Source organism: Gambusia affinis, linkage group LG15 (assembly GCF_019740435.1).
Source record: "Gambusia affinis linkage group LG15, SWU_Gaff_1.0, whole genome shotgun sequence".
Taxonomy (NCBI): Eukaryota; Metazoa; Chordata; class Actinopteri; order Cyprinodontiformes; family Poeciliidae; genus Gambusia; species Gambusia affinis.
The window spans coordinates 6367683-6384262 of NC_057882.1; the positions used below are offsets into that span (position 1 = coordinate 6367683).

Genomic DNA, 16580 nt, shown 5'->3' on the forward strand with positions numbered 1-16580 from the left:
GACATGAAGACATCGAGTTGGAAAACCGTGTTGTTTCCATAAGGATGAGTAGTCATGTATAGTTAGTGAAGAGTCTCAGACATCTCCTGTCTTTTAGAAATGTTTTTTATTGTATGTGATTTACCAGAAAAGACAAATGTCAACACGACAATTTGAAAAGCAGTTTGTGAATAAATTAAGTTTACTGAGAATTATTTTACAAGGAAAGTGGAAAAAAATGGTGTCCTGTGTTTTATTTTCCTCTCCCGTTTTGCTGATGATGGGTTTGGTTTCTTCCATCTGGGTTCTGTTCATCATAGTCCAATGTCTCCACTCTGGTCTCATCAGTCCAGAGGACACTGTCCCAGAGGTCTTTGCAGTTTTGATATGCTCAGTCCTGCCACCACCTTGTTTCTAGAGAGAAGAGGCTTTCTTCAACTCTTTCAAGTAGCCATATGTTATGTCTTGACCTTTAACCTTTATCTTGCTAACTGAGACCTTCAGAGATGAGCTCATATCTCTGAGCATCTTGGAAATGACCTTCGACCCTTCCTGGGTTGATGAACAGCAACGGTTGCTACTCTGACCTTAGTTTGTGTCAGGAGGTCAACAGATTTTTGATGTGAAATGTTAAAACATGACATTGAAATTATTTATAAACATAAACAAAGATCCTGCATGAAGAACTAACTAAATAAAAACACTAATATCAAACTGCTCTGAGGTCAGAAAAATAAAAGGATTAAACAGCTCATAGACCTGCTATCAACAGATGCTTCACTGACGGTTGGTTTTCAGATTATAGACAAAAATATCTAAAAGTATAAAGATTAATAGATTTACATTTAAATTTAGAATGCATTTTTAATTTTATTTAGTGTTAAGTTAATATAATATTTGACATTTTTTGTTTAATTTTATAAAAGAAACAACATTAAAGCTATTAAGAATCAAAACGCAATGAGAGAAACTTCCTGGTTCCTCCGGGAGATAGGTTATCTGTTGAGATGTGTCACTCTGTTCAGTTTTTTTCGGCCGGGCTGCTCTCTGCGGGGGGGCTGCTGTTCTCTGAGGTGATGGCCGGGGTAGAGGTGACGTTGATGGGGACGATCCGTTCCTTCCCGTCGCTTGGTGGTTTCTCCCGGGGCGCCTGGATCTGCAGCCGTCCCCCCACCAGCGAGCAGCTGACAGTCTCTGGGTCGACGCCGTTCGGCAGGTCAAACTCCTGCCTGAACTCCTGACACCTGTAGGAATATGAGCCCTTCCCGTCCTCCTGCTTCTTCTCCGTTCTGCCGCTCACCCGCAGCTTCCTGCCGACCTGTTTGACGGACAGCTCCTGCGGGGCAAACTCGGCCGTGTCCAGACTCAGTGCGAACGTGTCACCGTCCTTCCCCAGCTCCTGGAAGGCGATGGGCCTCAAAGCCCCCACAGAGCAGGAAGTCTGGTCGATCTCCTCGAAGATCTTCTGGTGCAGCCGCTCCATGTACTCCATGCTCTGCCTCATCTCCTGCATGTGGCGGATCATCTCCTGCTCCATTTGGTAGAAGAGCGGCCGGGTCTCGGGCCACAGGCTGCGGATGGGCCAGTGCAGCTCCAAGAAGGGCCTCATGGCGGCCGGAGTCCCCTGGAAGACGGTGGGACACAACATCCTGTTGGTCTGTTGGAGGCTGAGAGGATCTCTGATTTGACGCTGCTTTGTCTGAGAGATGTCTGTCCCTGGTTGCATTTATACCCCAACAGCCCCAACACGCCTCAGCAGGAAGGTTCGGGATGCATTCCTCAGTGTGTGTGTGTGTGTGTTTGTGGGCGTGTGTGAGTGTGTTCAGTGGCTTAATACAGACTATGACCGAGTCCTGCAGCAAAAATAGAACAAAGCTGAGACGGTCGGCATGTGGCACATGTTTGCAGAGACTTCTTTATGAGGTTCATCACTCACAGAGGAACACACTCCGACCCAAACGCCATTCTGACTCATAACCCCTAAAGGAGCTTGGGACTCTCAACCAGAACCAGAGAAAATGTCCTGAAGAACTCCAAACCAGAAGACTGCCCTCACAAACAGGGCTACATGAGTGTAAAACACTCACGGTGTCGTGTTTCCACTCACAGGGCAACAGCAAGTTTGTTGGTCAACTTTTTGATCCAGAAAACCTCATAAGATATTGCCTAGATTTCTCTAGGAAATCTTTGAAACATTGTCAGACATTTGAATGTCTTTCTCTAACAATGTTTAATTTTTCCCATCAGCTCATGTGAATGACATGGCAGGTCTGGTTGCATTTGGTCGTCTTATATCACTTTTACTTAGTTGAGTTCACTGTAAAAAGCATAATAGGATGTTGCACAGTCAACTGCACAAAGAGACACAAATAATACCGAACTGCAATAAACCTTTGATGAGGAAAGAAGATGGCAATAGCTAGTAGCCATCAGTCAGAATGACTGGCAGCCCTCGATGTATTCACAGATTTTCAACTGAAATGTTTTACGGGGTAAGAAGATTAATTTTCATACACTTCCCAAGTAAGTAAGAGACAATCAAATATTATGCTGTGGAGAAAGTACGCAACTATCGTATTTTCCGCACTATAAGGCCCACCTAAAAACCTTCAATTTTCTCCAAAGCCAACAGTTCGACTTATAATCCGGTGCGCCATATATATGGACCAATATTGAGCCACAACAGGTCTCGCAACTACAGTAAGCAGCCGCCGACTTCATTTTACCCCGTAAAAGAAGAAGAAGAACTACAGCCGCTAGATATCGGTGTCACAGGGCATTCAAAGCTAGACTGTGAACTGCGTGGGAACAGTGGATGACCGAAGGCGAACACACGTTCACCAAGACGGGGAGACAGGACCGGACGACATGCGCCACTATCTGCCAATGGATCGTAAATGCCTGGGCTGATATGTCATTCTCAGCTGTGGTCCGAGCTGCGGACAACAGCAGCGACACTGACCAGATTAATGACGACTTTAACGAGACGGAGCCAGTATGTTGGACGCCGTATTCGCCCAGCTGTTTAATTCAGACACTGAAGAAGAAGAATTCGAGGGATTTGTGGATGGAGGTTTCTGCTGCACCGGTGCCACTGGAAGTAAAGCAGCACCACAGCATGACCCTACCACCATGAGCTGGTACAGATAGTTTGTGAGGCTTTCAAACAATTTTCTTGTTATTGTGATCAAAGAGCAAAATCTGTTTGTCTGAGAATCAAACCTTTCTCCAGAAGACATGTGATTTCTCCAGGTGACATATAACTTAGAACAATAATTATAAAATAATTCATAATTAGATATAATTGGGTCCATAAGCTGAAATTTAGCATCCTGGGTTTCTAATAAGTACAAAACATTTATTCCCTTTTATGGAATTATTAAACTGAATACAATATCTGTAATGTAATAATTTATATCAATAATGTCCAGACAGGTAATAGCTGAAGTATTAAACAACTTCCTGCTTTAACCTCCGAGTTTAATTCCTGCTGTCATTTCTATTTTCACCAGCAGCCTGAGAGCTCCTGCCTCTAGCCACTGGCCAATGGTATTAGTCCCTGGTCTACCATTAGCCAATCAGGTGTTTGCTGTGAGTAGAAAGTGAATGACTACCTTGTTGCTAATTCAGGTCTGGAAGCTTTGTAAGATCTTTAATGGGACCTGGTGACGCAGCTGCGATCAGACATTTCTCAGGCGGTGTGACTAAACTTTCTTCAGGAAGTAGTAGAAGAAAGAATGGTGTCAGCCTCCCAAGAGGACCAGAACAGACTATCTCCCCCTTCTCTGTTGAAATTGGTGACATGGTCTAGAGTGTATAAGTGGGGGATTAGCTCAAATGGTAGAGCGCTCGCTTAGCATGCGAGAGGTAGCGGGATCGATGCCCGCATCCTCCAAGCTTTTTGATTTTGTTTTAAAGTGCAAGACTAACTCCGAATCCACAGTAGAACTCTGCTTTTGCACTTCATTGGGCTTAAGGCTGAATGTATAAACCTGAGGAGATGTTCTGGTTATGGAAACCTTTTGTCCAATTTCTGAGAGCTCTTGATCGCAAAGACTTTAGTTTTTCCTACAAGATTATAGCAAAGGCATTATCTTTTATAATATTACAAGAGGAATAATTGCTCTTTAATTCATTTCACAATCAATAAACCGTTAGTTCCCAAATTAAATGGACCAATAAGAGCCGTTTATGTTATAAAAACAGATGATGATTAATCAAGAAGAGCAGCTAAGTCACAGGTTATTTTAAGTAAGACCACTAGAGGGCGCTACCCATTCACATATATCAGTCCTGGAAGCGGAACCCGAGTTCACGTCCCAGTCAGACTTGGCTTGTTTCCATTTTGAGTTACCGTAACAACTAGAAAAGACAAAGTCGTATTTAAGACGCAAATAAAGTAACACTATGAACATTGTTGTCTTCCATATATAATGGGCTTTTAAGTTTTCATGGATTCCACAGCACCAAATTGTTGTGGAAAAAACTATTACCAAGCACTGTTCAGATAAAATCACTCAATCAGGGTTATTCGTGAATTGTGCACAACTCAGAGAGCTCATAGGACAATCAATAATGAAGCAAGTCTGGATAAAAAGCCCTGCCAGGCAGAATCAACACATGAGTTTTATACCAAGGATAAATGCTCCAAAACAAGGGGTGAGACAATCTGGTTCTGATGCAGCTGTGGAAAACAACTCACAACCTAAATATAAACTAAATATAACTAAATATAAATAGTTATATTTTAGTGGGACTATACAGGAACTTGGAATAAACATATAGCAATACAACTAGCAGATGTGACCTTATTATAATTTTCCACTTCAATCCTGAATTAAGAAGACGGTGGCTTGTAAATATTCGTCTCCACCAGTTAAACCAACGCTACACAGCAAAGTTTGCAGCCTTTACTTCACTCCGTATCACCTTCTTCAGCCTAAAGCTACCGGAGGGAGACAGATGGTAAATAAAGGAGCTGTCTCTGTGTTATTTCCACGGAATCATTTCTGTATTCAGCCTGAAAGAGCGAGTTTATGGGAACGACCAGCAGACCCTAACCGATCCGCCTGTACACACCGCTGTAAACACAGTCCTATTTGAGCTCTTCACAAGAAGCATGTAAATGTGATAAAATGACATAAAACGGAGACCTAAAGAAACACGGACAAATTTTTCCAAAAGCAAGGACTTTGAACCTGAACAGCCAGCTGAACTCGAACCGACACCAGAGCCCCCCTACTGTTAAGCTATGGGGCTTCGTCATGCTTCGGAAGCAAAAAGCCCGAACCGTAAACTCCCCCGTTACTTAGACTCTGTTCGACACTAAAGACAATACATACACATAATATACTTGAAAATAAGTACAAAATAAGGTAAAAACATTGTCCGTTAAAATGGATTAAAATGTTTAGATACATAAATAACACATTTTCACAAGAAAAATGTCCGAGAATATTGCCTACTAGCATAAGCTAAAGCTAATATTAGCCACAAAGAGTAAAGAAAGTAAAACTCACCTTCGTACCTGTGAGGGCTTGCATCTTAAAACCTTTCTCCAGCTTACTTGTTGGGGCTTCGAATCGATGTTTATCATTAATTATTATCTTAGCCAAGCCCTGCAGGCACCGAGAAAAATGCCATTTTCAATAGATCTTCTTCTTCTTCTGTTGCGTTTTATGGCAGTTTACACACTTTGTGCATTACCGCCATCAACTGGACGGAGATGTAACTTCAGAAATTTATGTTTACTTACGTCTTCCAAAAAACAAAAATTGCTAAATTATATTCATATTTATACACTCACACACACATACATACTAAATCCTCTCAGCTAATTTTTTGTATCTTTTAAACATTTAAAAAGTGCTTGAATTATATCATCTGATTGATGTTTCCCTAATAAATTAGTCATAGTCACTGAACTCCCCATTACCCTTTCCAGTTCTTTCCTCTCTCTTATATATTTTCTACAATAAATGAACACATGTTCTACTCCTTCTGTTTCCCCGCAATAAGAACAATCAACCGATGGATGTTTCCCTATTATTTTTAAACCACTGTTTAAACTAGTATGCCCAATCCTCAACCTGTTAATCCATATTTCTTCTTTCCTATTCATTATGCTATTATTTCTTATGATTACCTCCTTCTGTATTTTATGTAAATGCCTTCCTCTTTCTTCTAAATTCCATCTCTCCTGCCATATATTATTTATTTTATCTTTTATATCTGCTTTACTTAGTGGGACATCATATTAAATTTCTCTTGCCTTGACTGCTTCTTTAGCCAACTTATCTACTTTTCATTACCTACAATTCCTTTATTTTCAATAGATCGGAAACGACCGAGCTGCTTATCCCCGAACATGGAAGCTGACGTGCAAAGAGCCTATTTGCATGTTCCCTCCGGTCTGTGCCAGCTCTTTCTGGGTATTCTGCCATCCTCCCAGTCAGAGAAGTCAGGTTGCTGGATCTCTCTAAGTGTTGGGATCAAATAAAGCATTTTTTAATTTTAATTCAATTAAGCAGCCAGTGATGGTCCAGAAGACACCAGTGTTTCTGGAAATATTATCACATGTAGAAAGCTTTATAGCTCAGGTATCAAACTCCAGTTCTTAAGGGCCGCTGCCCTTCAGTTTTTAGATGTGCCACAGGTACAAAACACTGGAATGAAATGCTTAATTACCTCCTCCTTGTGTAGATCAGTTCTCCAGAGCATTAATGTCCTAATTATTCTATTCATATGTGGTGCAGCAGAAGCACGGCTAAAAGTTGCAGGACAGCGGCCCCTTGAGGACTGGAGTTTGACACCCCTGGTTTATAGTAAATAAATCAGTCGTTAATGAGGAAGAACGAACCCGAGTAGCAGTACATTTCATTCAACATTTTATTTTTAACCAGTCCTGCCTCAGACCAAAACTAAACTGTTCTGGCTCTGACCCGTCACGAGGCCGGAGCTTGTTGTTGAGGTCATTGTTGTACTGCAGAGTTCTGCAGGGGCCGTTTGGACCTGGCCTTCAGCTCCAGCTGTCCACCAGGTACTTAGCGACATGCGCAGCCTCCAGGATGTTGTGGTGCATGTCCCCGGCGGCGCGGCTGGACTCGACTGGCGGCTGCAGAGCCGGCAGTGGGGTATGGCGTCCGTCAAGGATGTCATCACTGTGATCCAGCAGGACCCGCAGCTGCTGGTTGTCCTGCTTCAGAACCTGGTTCTGCTTCCTCAGAGCCTCCCGGTGCAGCAGGGCAGTGTTGAGGCGCTGCTGCAGATCATGCAGCTCCTTCAGCTGCAGCTGCTCCTGCAACTGCTGCAGCTCCTTTAGTTGCTGCAGCTCCTTTAGCTGCTGCGGGTTCAGGGTGTCCTGCAGGTCCAGGACCTCCTGCACCCAGAAACAGAAAATGGTTGGACCTCTTGGAGAGTTGGGTCGCACCAACAGGGTTTTCTTTGTTTCAAGCAGAAATGTATTAGATAGATAAATAGAAACTTTATTAACCCCTTTGGGATTTTCCCTCAGGGAAATTGTAGATTTTTAAATAAAACATATCGGAGCAGACAGAAGTCACATTTGGGGTTCCCCAAAGTTCCATCCTAAGACCCCTCTTATTTAATATCTATATGCTCCCACTGGCTCAGGTCATAACAATCAGATCACCTACCATAATTATGCAAATGATGCACAGCTCTACATTATGATGTCACCGGGTGACCTTTGACCCCATCCATTCACTGGATGGGGTCAAAGAGAATTTATCTGTTCTCGCCCTGAGAACAGATAAATGTGTGGATGTGCCAAAACTCTCCATATGAACAGAAACTGAAGTTATTATCTTTGGACCTAAACGATCTAGCGTTATAGATCTAGAGTCAACCCACAGCTTCAGTTATTGCATCTGGAAACTAGAGATCAGGCGGAACTCTGGGTGTGGTGATGAAGTCTGACCTGAACCTTGTTGCTGAACCTAATACTCGGTCCAGAGGGTCAGTCCGGTTTGTTTGCCCTACCTGCTCCTCTGTGCAGGTACTCTGTTTGTCCTCCGTTGTTCCTGGCATGATCTCTTGCTGTTTCTTCATCTTGCGGCAAAGCTCTGAGACTCGCAGGACCTTCTCGCCCTGAAGCAGCGCAGCAGAGGGGGATCAGCAGAGTCTCGGGTGAGGTGAGGGGCTCGGTCAGGGTGCTCTCACCTTGGTGATGACAGCCTGTAGGTTTTTGGTGGCGGCGGCGCCCTGGATGCTGAGGATGGTGAGCTTCTTCCTGGCATCCTGGCGGTCTCGTGAAAGCTGCTCCTGGAGGTGCCGACATTTCTGGTTGATCTTGTCTGTGGTGAAGTTCCAGTTCTGCTGCATCAGATCCCTCTCAGCCTGACAGGAAAAGATCTGCTGCCTCAGCTTGATGGCCTTGCTCTGTTGGAGGAGATCAGAGGCTCAGAACCAACTGGAACCAGCTGGACGACTCAGAACCTTAAAGGGATTCGCGACAAGTTGAGCAGGTTGGCCTAAATAGGTTTCCTAAAATTTGTTTGTGATGCATAAAAACTGATAATTACTTAAAAAATTATGTATATTATTGTATTTTTCACATATGGAAGTCACCATTTCAGAGCATCTACCAACCCTCCGAAAACGTCTGCAAACCTTCCAGTACGTCTGCAAACCTTCCAGTACGTCTACCGACCTTCAGCCTCTTGACATTCCTCAGCTCCATGCTGATCTCCTGCTGATCTCTGGCAATCCGCTTGTCCAGCTCAATCAGGCTGTTTCTGGTCTTCTGCAGAAGATCACGGTTCAGAGCAGATCCGTCCTCCTGGTTCTTCACTTCGGTCCTCAGAGCGTCCTGTGGTCAGAGACAAGAGGCAGAGCTGAGACACACACCAGGGCCAGGCAGGAGGACAGAAAAGTGTTCCTGCTCTGTACCAGGTCCTGGTGTGCGTTCTTGTACACATCCACGACTTCTTGTTGGACCTTCTGGAGGTACTCGAACATGGCCTTGTCATGCATCTGGGCAGGCAAGTACAGGTCCACCAGGCCCAGGTTCTGTTGCCGGAAGTCGTCCAGTGCCTTCACCCTGCAGACATCAGAGACGGTTCAGAACTGACCGGTCCAACAGATCACCACCTGACCTGCAGAACCCAGAAATCTCCTAAACAGAACCTGTCTGGCAACATGAAGCAGGTTGATTGATCTCAGCAATCTCCGAAGAAATCTAAGCATGAAAACCTGCTCAGCAGTAAAACATGGTAGTGGTGGCAGCATGGTGTGGGCCTATGTGACCTACTCCTGGTTGAAGCACATGGCGTTGAGGTCCCGCAGGCTGCTCTCCCACCGCCGATGCAGACTTTTCAGGTGCTTCTCCTGCAGCTCCCACAGGTACTCCACGTGCTGCAGGTGGCAGCTCTGCACCCGGTCCGCCTGACACTGGCCCTGCTGCAGCTCCCGCATCATTTTCTGCAGCACAAACAGAGTCCCAGTGAGAAGGTAGGGGCGCCAGGCACACCTGAGGGAAGCTCCTCACCTGGATGATGAAGTTCAGCTCCTCCAGCCTCCTGTCAGACGTCTGCTGGTGGACCGCGGCCTCGGTGAGCAGCTCGCTGTCCCGAGTCTGACGCAGCACCTTCCTCCAGCTCTCTGTCAGCTTCAGCAGGTTCACAGCCGTGTTCTTCTGCTCCTTCTGGAGCTTCTCCTGGTTCCGTCCAGAAGCGGGTCAGAACCTGCCACTTTGTTTCTTATAATAAGTGATGGACTCTCTGCTGCTAATCAGCTGTTAGCAGATACATTCAGTGCTTAATCCTTAGCTTCCACTAAACACCACGTTCATATGGCCCTTTACAAATAGCTTCCACTAAGTACCGTGTTGCCATAGCGCTTTAGAGTTAGTGTAGCTAACGTTTTCGTTAGCGGTGCCCACCGCTGACTATAATCTGCTGTAATCTCTGATCTAAACATTTTCCTTCTCCAGTTTGCAACCTGGACCTGGATGAATTGCTTCATGCTAATGCAGCTCCAGGTGATGTTACCTTCAGGTACAGCATGAGCGTCTCCTCCTTCTTCTTGGCCATCTCCTCCTCCGCCTGAGCTCTCTGCTGCATCTGCAGGAGTTTCTCCTCCTCCGTCAGCAGCTCCCTTTTCCCTCTTTTCTTCGGCATGATTCCTCCTCCTGCTGCCGCCGCAGCTTCACAACCTTCCTGGTTTGATCTCCTAAAACTGGGAACAGCAACATCTCAGCAGAACTTCAGTTGCTTCAGTCCTCACTTTGGTAATCTCCTCCAAACTCTTCAGCTGAACACACTTCTTCCTTCCACCAAACTTTACATTGACATCTACCGCTCTCTTTTATCAGGACAGTGGTGCCCAAACTTTTGTTGAAAGCAGTTGGGCCCACAAAATGTTATATTTTTTCCAACAATTTTAAAATTAGGTTTTGTGCCTTCTTTCATTTCTTCTCAATAATAAACTAAAAAAGCAAACACTTTGTGAAAAAGTGGCCATTTGCATCAGCCTCCTACTCTTGCAGGTCAGAGTTGCATCTTGAGAAGGCCGCAAACGGCCCGTCGGCCGCATGTTGAACACCCCTAGGTCAGTACGTCATTGACTGTCTGCTGGACAAATGTCAATCCAGCAGTTTTCAGCTGGACTGTGTTCCCACAAATGTACATTTCTGGATTAAAGTGAAGCAAGCTTCTGAAACAAATCACTCTGCATGGATTAACGGAGAGCTCCCGTTTTTAAACTGAAATAAATCAACCTACCGCGGACGTGACGTCATTCAGACGCACCTGCAAATGCTGAGATGGTCCCCCAGGTGAGCCTTACCTGTCCTATTGAGACCGTCCGATGAACAGATCCAGGTTTTTCTGTAGGGTTTAGGTCGCTGTAGCTCTTTTGTGTTGGTACTGTGTCACCATAGCAACCAATTCAACGCCAAGTCACGTGACGACATTTTTAAAAGCCGTGGGAGAAATGTTTGCTCAGCCAACGTAAAATAAAAAGGAATACATTTCCGCCAAAAAAATAAAAAATAAACTCTGGAATTTTTAGATTAATCTCAGAAATCTTCTAAAGAAAATGTTAAATTTCTGACTACCAAATAACAATTTACTCGAATTAACAAACATGTAGATATTAATTTCAGAAATGTTCTGGAAAGAACAAGGACTTTACTGAACTCGAATACTGGAAATAGTTACAAAAAACAAAAAGTCTGAAATTTTAGATTAATGTCAGAAATTATCTTGAAAAAAAAGAAATATATATATCTTTTAGATAAAAAAAATACAAAAAGTCTAAAAGAAAAATAATAATAATAAAAAATAAATATATAAATAAATGAATCTGAAATTTGGAGATTAATCCAAGAAAATTTCTAAAATAAACAAAAAAAAAAAAAATTCTGAGCCCCAAAAGTTGGACAAAATGCTAGAAAAAAATTACAAATTCAAGATTTGGAGGAGAAGTGGCATTTAGCATCGATGCACCACAAATCTGGAACAAACTTCCAGAAAACTGTAAAACAGCTGAAACACTGACTTCCTTCCTCAACTAAAACCCACTTGTTTAGAGTTGTATTTGAAACGTAATCAATTACAAATTTATTGACGGAATCTGACTTAATGTTGTGTTTTGATTGCTGATTCTATGTTGCATTGTGTTTTTGTGTTTGATTTGATGTAAAGCACTGTTGTGGCTACTCTGGCTTGCTAACAAGCCTCCAAAAATCAAAGGGTGCCAGAGTAGTTTCCATGAGGAGGTTTCCAACTCATCCAAAACAAAAAGCACTCGCAGAGAGTTTTCTGGTTGAAAAATATAAGCTTATTTTATGTATAAAAATGAACAGAAATATTCTCCGAGTTGACTTTCAAAAGATGTAAAAATAAACTTTATTTTGGCGATAGAGAAACTATTTCACTCCTCACTCCTTAACCAAACAATCAGAACAATCTCAGCTGCTGCATCTGCTTGTTAATCAGAGCAGGAAGCTGACTGACAAGGAGGGTCCAAGCACTAAAACAAATAAATAAATAACAATAGATCTACCATTCACATAACTTCAGATCTGTAACATTAATACATTAGCAAAAATAAATAATTCAAATTCTTTAGAATTAGATTAATTCTAATTCTAAGAATTAGAATCTTCTTAGAATTAGGCTCCAACAAGCTCTTTGAAATGCCTGGCTGCTGAAATGTGCTATACAAATAAAATTTGATTGATTGATTGAAAGATTAATCTCTGAAATTTTCCAGAAAAGACAAGAATATATCTAAGACCCCTAAATTAAAATGCAAAAACAAAAGATCTGAAATTTTGAGATTAATCAGAAAAATTTACTAGAAAAAAAAATCAGAGCTCCAAACATTGAAAGATTGCGAGAAAAAGAAGAGAAAAGTTTTGACATTCAGATTGAGATTGTTTTAATTTTCCTTCAACAAAACATCAGAGAGACATTGCAGAATGAAACAATGAAATTACGCCACAGTATTCAATATCCAGAAAACCACCAGGATGAACTATAAATGAATATAAACAGGAGAATAAAGCACGTTAGTTTCATCTTCTGAATTCTATTGCTATTTCCCAGAATCCTCAGCTTCACACCCGGGGTCACACCCGGGGTCACACTGGGAACCTCTGATCCAGATGACTGACTCTCACAGCCCGGCTCCGGAAGCTTTTATTCTGAAAAGCGGCCAGACACTCAGGTATTTGTATTATTTTTTTTATCCGCAGCTGGTCTGCAGGATGGCTTTGGCTCTCAGATCAACGGTCTGACAGGAAAACTCCCAAATAAGGCTCGAGGAAGTCGTGACGTTGCTGGAATATCTCCACGTGACGTCGAGTCTGGAGAAAACAAGATGTGACGTGTCTACGGGGTTTCCGGCCATGGCGGCGAACTGTACGCCGCCTGCACTGCGCTCCGGGTTCGGTCCGGCGGCCGGGCTCGCGTCTGAACCGAACCAGGGTGTCCGCGGTCCGAAAAGCGCAGCACAAAGAGCGCAACAGCACCCGGAAACTGGGGCCCCTAGTTTCCCGGTATGCCCATATATGGGCTTCCTCCCTCCATATTTGGGAACATACGTCACGAAGGAGACTTTATAAAGCCGGGAATCCTCACTGAGGTGCCGACAGAAGTTAAGCTGAGGTTGAGAGCGGCCGGTTCGAAAACGCCTGATGTTATTTAAGTCCCGCGGTGATTAATAAACACCCGAACACACCCGGTACCAGAACCAGCCACCCTCCAGCATTGGCTTCCTCCGAGCACCATCGAACCCAGCCGCTGCTCCTGCCCCACCAAAGCGCCTCTCCGCCGGGCTTATCCGCGGACTCCGACCCGCCGCAGGACCGGAGCTCCACCGCTTCCTCCTCCTCCTCCTCTTCCTCCTCCTCTTCTAGAGAGATGGCGGCCACCAAAGCGGAGATGCTGCTGTCCGCACTCCAGATCTCAGAGCCGCTTTTCGGACACCCGGCGCCGCCGTCACCGCTGGACGGATACTCGAAGCTGGAGGAGCTGCAGATGCTGCTGCACAACGCCGCGTCTGCAGCCGAGGCGGCCGGGCTGCTGGGCGCCGAGCCCTGCGAGTTCACAGGTGAGCAACCAAAACAAACTACACAACTAGGCTAAACAACTAAGAAAAACAACACAAACAAAAAACCTAAAGAATTATTTTCATGAGCTGTTAGGCATGAAAAGAGGTAATGCATACTCGTCCCAATAAGTAATAAATTCAATTCATCACAAAAAATTAAAACGAGCTCATTAATTTCCTTTTGCATGATTTCTTTTTATTTCTTTCTAATTGGATGATAAAAGTTTTCACTCTGCTGCTTTGATCTGAATTTAGACATTTTATTTACCATTTCTGTTGTTTTTGTTTATTTATTTTGGATATTTAAAATGTGTCCAGTTCCTGTGTTAAATGTTAATTTGTGAGTTTATTGATCTTTGAGAATGTTTTTTTGCATTATTATGCCATTAATATTAGAGTATTGGAAAGTGGCCTCAAAACAACAATATCTTACTTTTTAGAAAAATCTTCTGCAATGATTTATCATCGAGCTACATTTGTTATCAAGACAAGCCTAGATCTGCACGTTTGAAACAAAATGTGCACAACAAACTTTTATGACGGGGTGTCCAAAGTGTAGGCCAGGGGGCCGTTTGCGGCCCTCAGAATGGTATTAGGCGGCCCAATTCAAGAATAGCCTAAATTTAGCCTAAAAAAATCTAGAAAAGTCGAAAAATTACCTGAAAATTTTAGGAAGTGGTTTGCTGTCTTGTGTTTTAAATCTGTCAAATTATTATTTTTCAATTCTAAAAGTAAAAGAATACTAAAGGTTTGATTCACCCAGCATTAGCTTGACATTTTTGGCCTCATGCTAAAACGTTTGTACGCCTCTGACGTATGGAAACCTGTTGGTGGAAAACTTTCCTTTGATTCGATGAAAGTTGCTTCTGACGTCATGATATATTGATAAAGCGGCTTAAGAGCTGCAGCAAAGTGCTGAACATCAGTAATGAGATAAAGTGACAAAGCTATTCCTGAACTCAATAAAACGATGTTAAACAGATAAAAGCCTAACAAATAAAAATAAGCTTTCAGTGTAAAGACGGACGGTGATATTTATGAAAATGTGTCAGAGCTGAGATTAAAGCATGATGTTCTGGTAAGAGCCAATCAGATGCGAGGATGTGCCTGACCTGTTTGTGTTGCTTCCTCAGATTCGCTGTGTGACCTCTCTGACTTCCAAAGCCTGCCTCCCTTGACCCCCCGCCTCGCCTACAGCGGCCGCTTCTCCTTCGAGCCGTCCACCTCCTGCGCCACTGCCACCAGCAGTCAGTGGGCGGAGCCTCTGCTCAGCTTGCTGTCGGGGTTGGTGAGCATGGCGGCGCCTCCCTCTTCCTGCAGTCTTGCCACTTCGTCCTCATCGGTGACATCATCAGTGACATCGCCATCAGCCTCTCAGAGCTGCGGCTCTGCTGACGTCACCTCCATTTTTTCTGTGACGCCGGCATACGGGTCAGAGCTCCTTCCTCCGGGCGATGCTCCCCACGCCACGCAGGCCTTCCCGCCTCAGGCTCCGCCCTACGCCCAGCCGGCCCCCATCCCCATGCTGCCGGACTACCTGCTGCCACAGCCGGATGCTGAGGTGGACCAGAAGCCGGTGCTGCCGCCACTCACACCGCTACCCACCATTAAAGCCTTCTCCTCGCAGTTCCAGCCACAGGGTGCCGGCTGCAGGAGCAGGAAGCCGCCAGCAGGGCGGCAGTGCAAGGCGCCGCCCCACGAGCGCCCCTACGCCTGCCCCGCTGACGGCTGCGACCGCCGCTTCTCACGCTCTGACGAACTGACGCGCCACGTGCGCGTCCACACGGGCCAGAAGCCGTTCCAGTGTCGCATCTGCATGCGCAACTTCAGCCGCAGCGACCACCTGACCACGCACATCCGCACGCACACCGGGGAGAAACCCTTCGCCTGCGCCGAGTGCGGCCGCAAGTTTGCCCGCAGCGACGAGCGCAAGAGACACGCCAAGATCCACCAGAGGCAGCGGGACCGCCGGGCGGACCCTAGCGCTGCCCCCACACCATGCGCTGCCACCACGGCGTGCACCTCTATCGCCACGCTGTCACCCCCCTCGCTGCCCCAGGTCTACGCCTCCTCCCCGTCTCCCCACCTGTACTCGTCATCCTGCTCCTCCCCCATGGGGAGCCCCCTGTCAGAGCTGCCGTCCCCCCACAGCTCTAACATCTGCTGACATACCCCGTTGTGACCTCTGACCTCAGACTGTTACCTTGCCGGTCAGAACCCTGAGCCTGGACTCTTTTGTGCATACGTGTGGATATTGTACATACGTGAACGTGCATGAGCGTGCACGTGGTGTTTCACCTACTGAGTAGGTTATGGGATGTTTGTGTGTTAACACGCTGGAAAATAAAACCCGTTTAAATCCTGACACTGGTTTATCTTTAATTGCTTCCACTCAGATCAAAACATGACAGACAACATCATTAAAGGTAACACAGTTACTTGATAGTGCTATAAAACGTCTCTACGTGCTTGGAAAAGACATGATACTGCCCCGTTAAAGTAACACTTCTTTGAGAGGTTGTAGTGTATCTCAAACTGAGCTGAAAGAAAATTCCACTGGTATTATTAGTGCAATTTTAGGTTAAAACATCAGTTTAAAAGAATATTCTGGAGATTACAGAATGACTCTATCTGTAGGCTTTTATGTCAGAAGTAAATCCTGAGTGTGTGTGCGTGCGTGTTTGTGTGTCAAACAGCCAATGGGATCAGACTTTGTCACCACCGGCTCAGCCTGCTCCCTACAGGAAAATCAACACAGCTTTCAGCCCAAATATGGTGCTTCCTGCCGCTCCAGCGGATGTCCTCTAGTCCTTATAAGGAGTTTCCTGCTGGCTGAACGCCGAGCTCTCTCTTTCTCTGTCTTTCTGTGTCTCGCTCTCTCTCTCTCTTTGTGTGTGTGTTTGCGTGTGTGAGATGTAACAACACACTGGGACGGCAGGTCAGACTGGACTGAGTAGAATGATTCTGCAGCCGTTAAACTAAAAACAGTGATCAGTTACTTTCAACAAAAGTCACAACTTGTT

The 16580-nt window shown here is 44.8% G+C and overlaps 3 protein-coding genes and 1 non-coding gene across 4 annotated transcripts; 2 read left to right on the top strand and 2 right to left on the bottom strand.

Annotated features, from left to right (window-relative positions):
- Nucleotides 1-87: 87 nt before the first annotated feature.
- On the bottom strand, nt 88-1720 carry LOC122845435 (heat shock protein beta-11-like). The gene has a single exon (XM_044141732.1). The coding sequence runs from the start codon at nt 1703-1705 to the stop codon at nt 1001-1003; it is 705 nt and encodes a 234-aa protein (XP_043997667.1). The 5' UTR covers nt 1706-1720; the 3' UTR covers nt 88-1000.
- A 2081-nt stretch (nt 1721-3801) lies between these two features.
- Nucleotides 3802-3874, top strand: trnaa-agc. The gene has a single exon. It is a non-coding gene; the product is annotated as a tRNA-Ala (tRNA).
- A 2969-nt stretch (nt 3875-6843) lies between these two features.
- Nucleotides 6844-10892, bottom strand: ccdc65 (coiled-coil domain containing 65). The gene is made up of 9 exons (XM_044141733.1): nt 10786-10892; nt 9990-10176; nt 9488-9655; nt 9251-9420; nt 8890-9040; nt 8651-8809; nt 8161-8379; nt 7981-8088; nt 6844-7357 (listed from the first exon to the last, which is right to left on the bottom strand). Exons 2-9 carry the CDS (start codon nt 10116-10118, stop codon nt 6998-7000), a joined length of 1464 nt encoding a protein of 487 aa, XP_043997668.1. The 5' UTR covers nt 10119-10176; nt 10786-10892; the 3' UTR covers nt 6844-6997.
- Nucleotides 10893-13074: 2182 nt separating this feature from the next.
- On the top strand, nt 13075-15922 carry LOC122845437 (early growth response protein 1-A-like). The gene is made up of 2 exons (XM_044141734.1): nt 13075-13557; nt 14691-15922. The coding sequence occupies exons 1-2, from the start codon at nt 13368-13370 to the stop codon at nt 15722-15724; spliced, it is 1224 nt and encodes a 407-aa protein (XP_043997669.1). The 5' UTR covers nt 13075-13367; the 3' UTR covers nt 15725-15922.
- The last annotated feature ends 658 nt before the right edge of the window (nt 15923-16580 follow it).

Excerpts from the sequence above, each read along its gene's own strand:
- LOC122845435 (XM_044141732.1), bottom strand. The coding sequence starts at position 1,705 with ATGCAACCAGGGACAGACATCTCTCAGACAAAGCAGCGTCAAATCAGA.
- ccdc65 (XM_044141733.1), bottom strand. The coding sequence starts at position 10,118 with ATGCCGAAGAAAAGAGGGAAAAGGGAGCTGCTGACGGAGGAGGAGAAA. Across the intron at positions 9,421-9,487 it reads AGCTGAACTTCATCATCCAG|AAAATGATGCGGGAGCTGCA; the intron begins GTGAGGAGCTTC and ends TTTGTGCTGCAG. Across the intron at positions 9,041-9,250 it reads GCCATGTGCTTCAACCAGGA|GGTGAAGGCACTGGACGACT; the intron begins GTAGGTCACATA and ends TGATGTCTGCAG.
- LOC122845437 (XM_044141734.1), top strand. The coding sequence starts at position 13,368 with ATGGCGGCCACCAAAGCGGAGATGCTGCTGTCCGCACTCCAGATCTCA. Across the intron at positions 13,558-14,690 it reads CGAGCCCTGCGAGTTCACAG|ATTCGCTGTGTGACCTCTCT; the intron begins GTGAGCAACCAA and ends TTGCTTCCTCAG.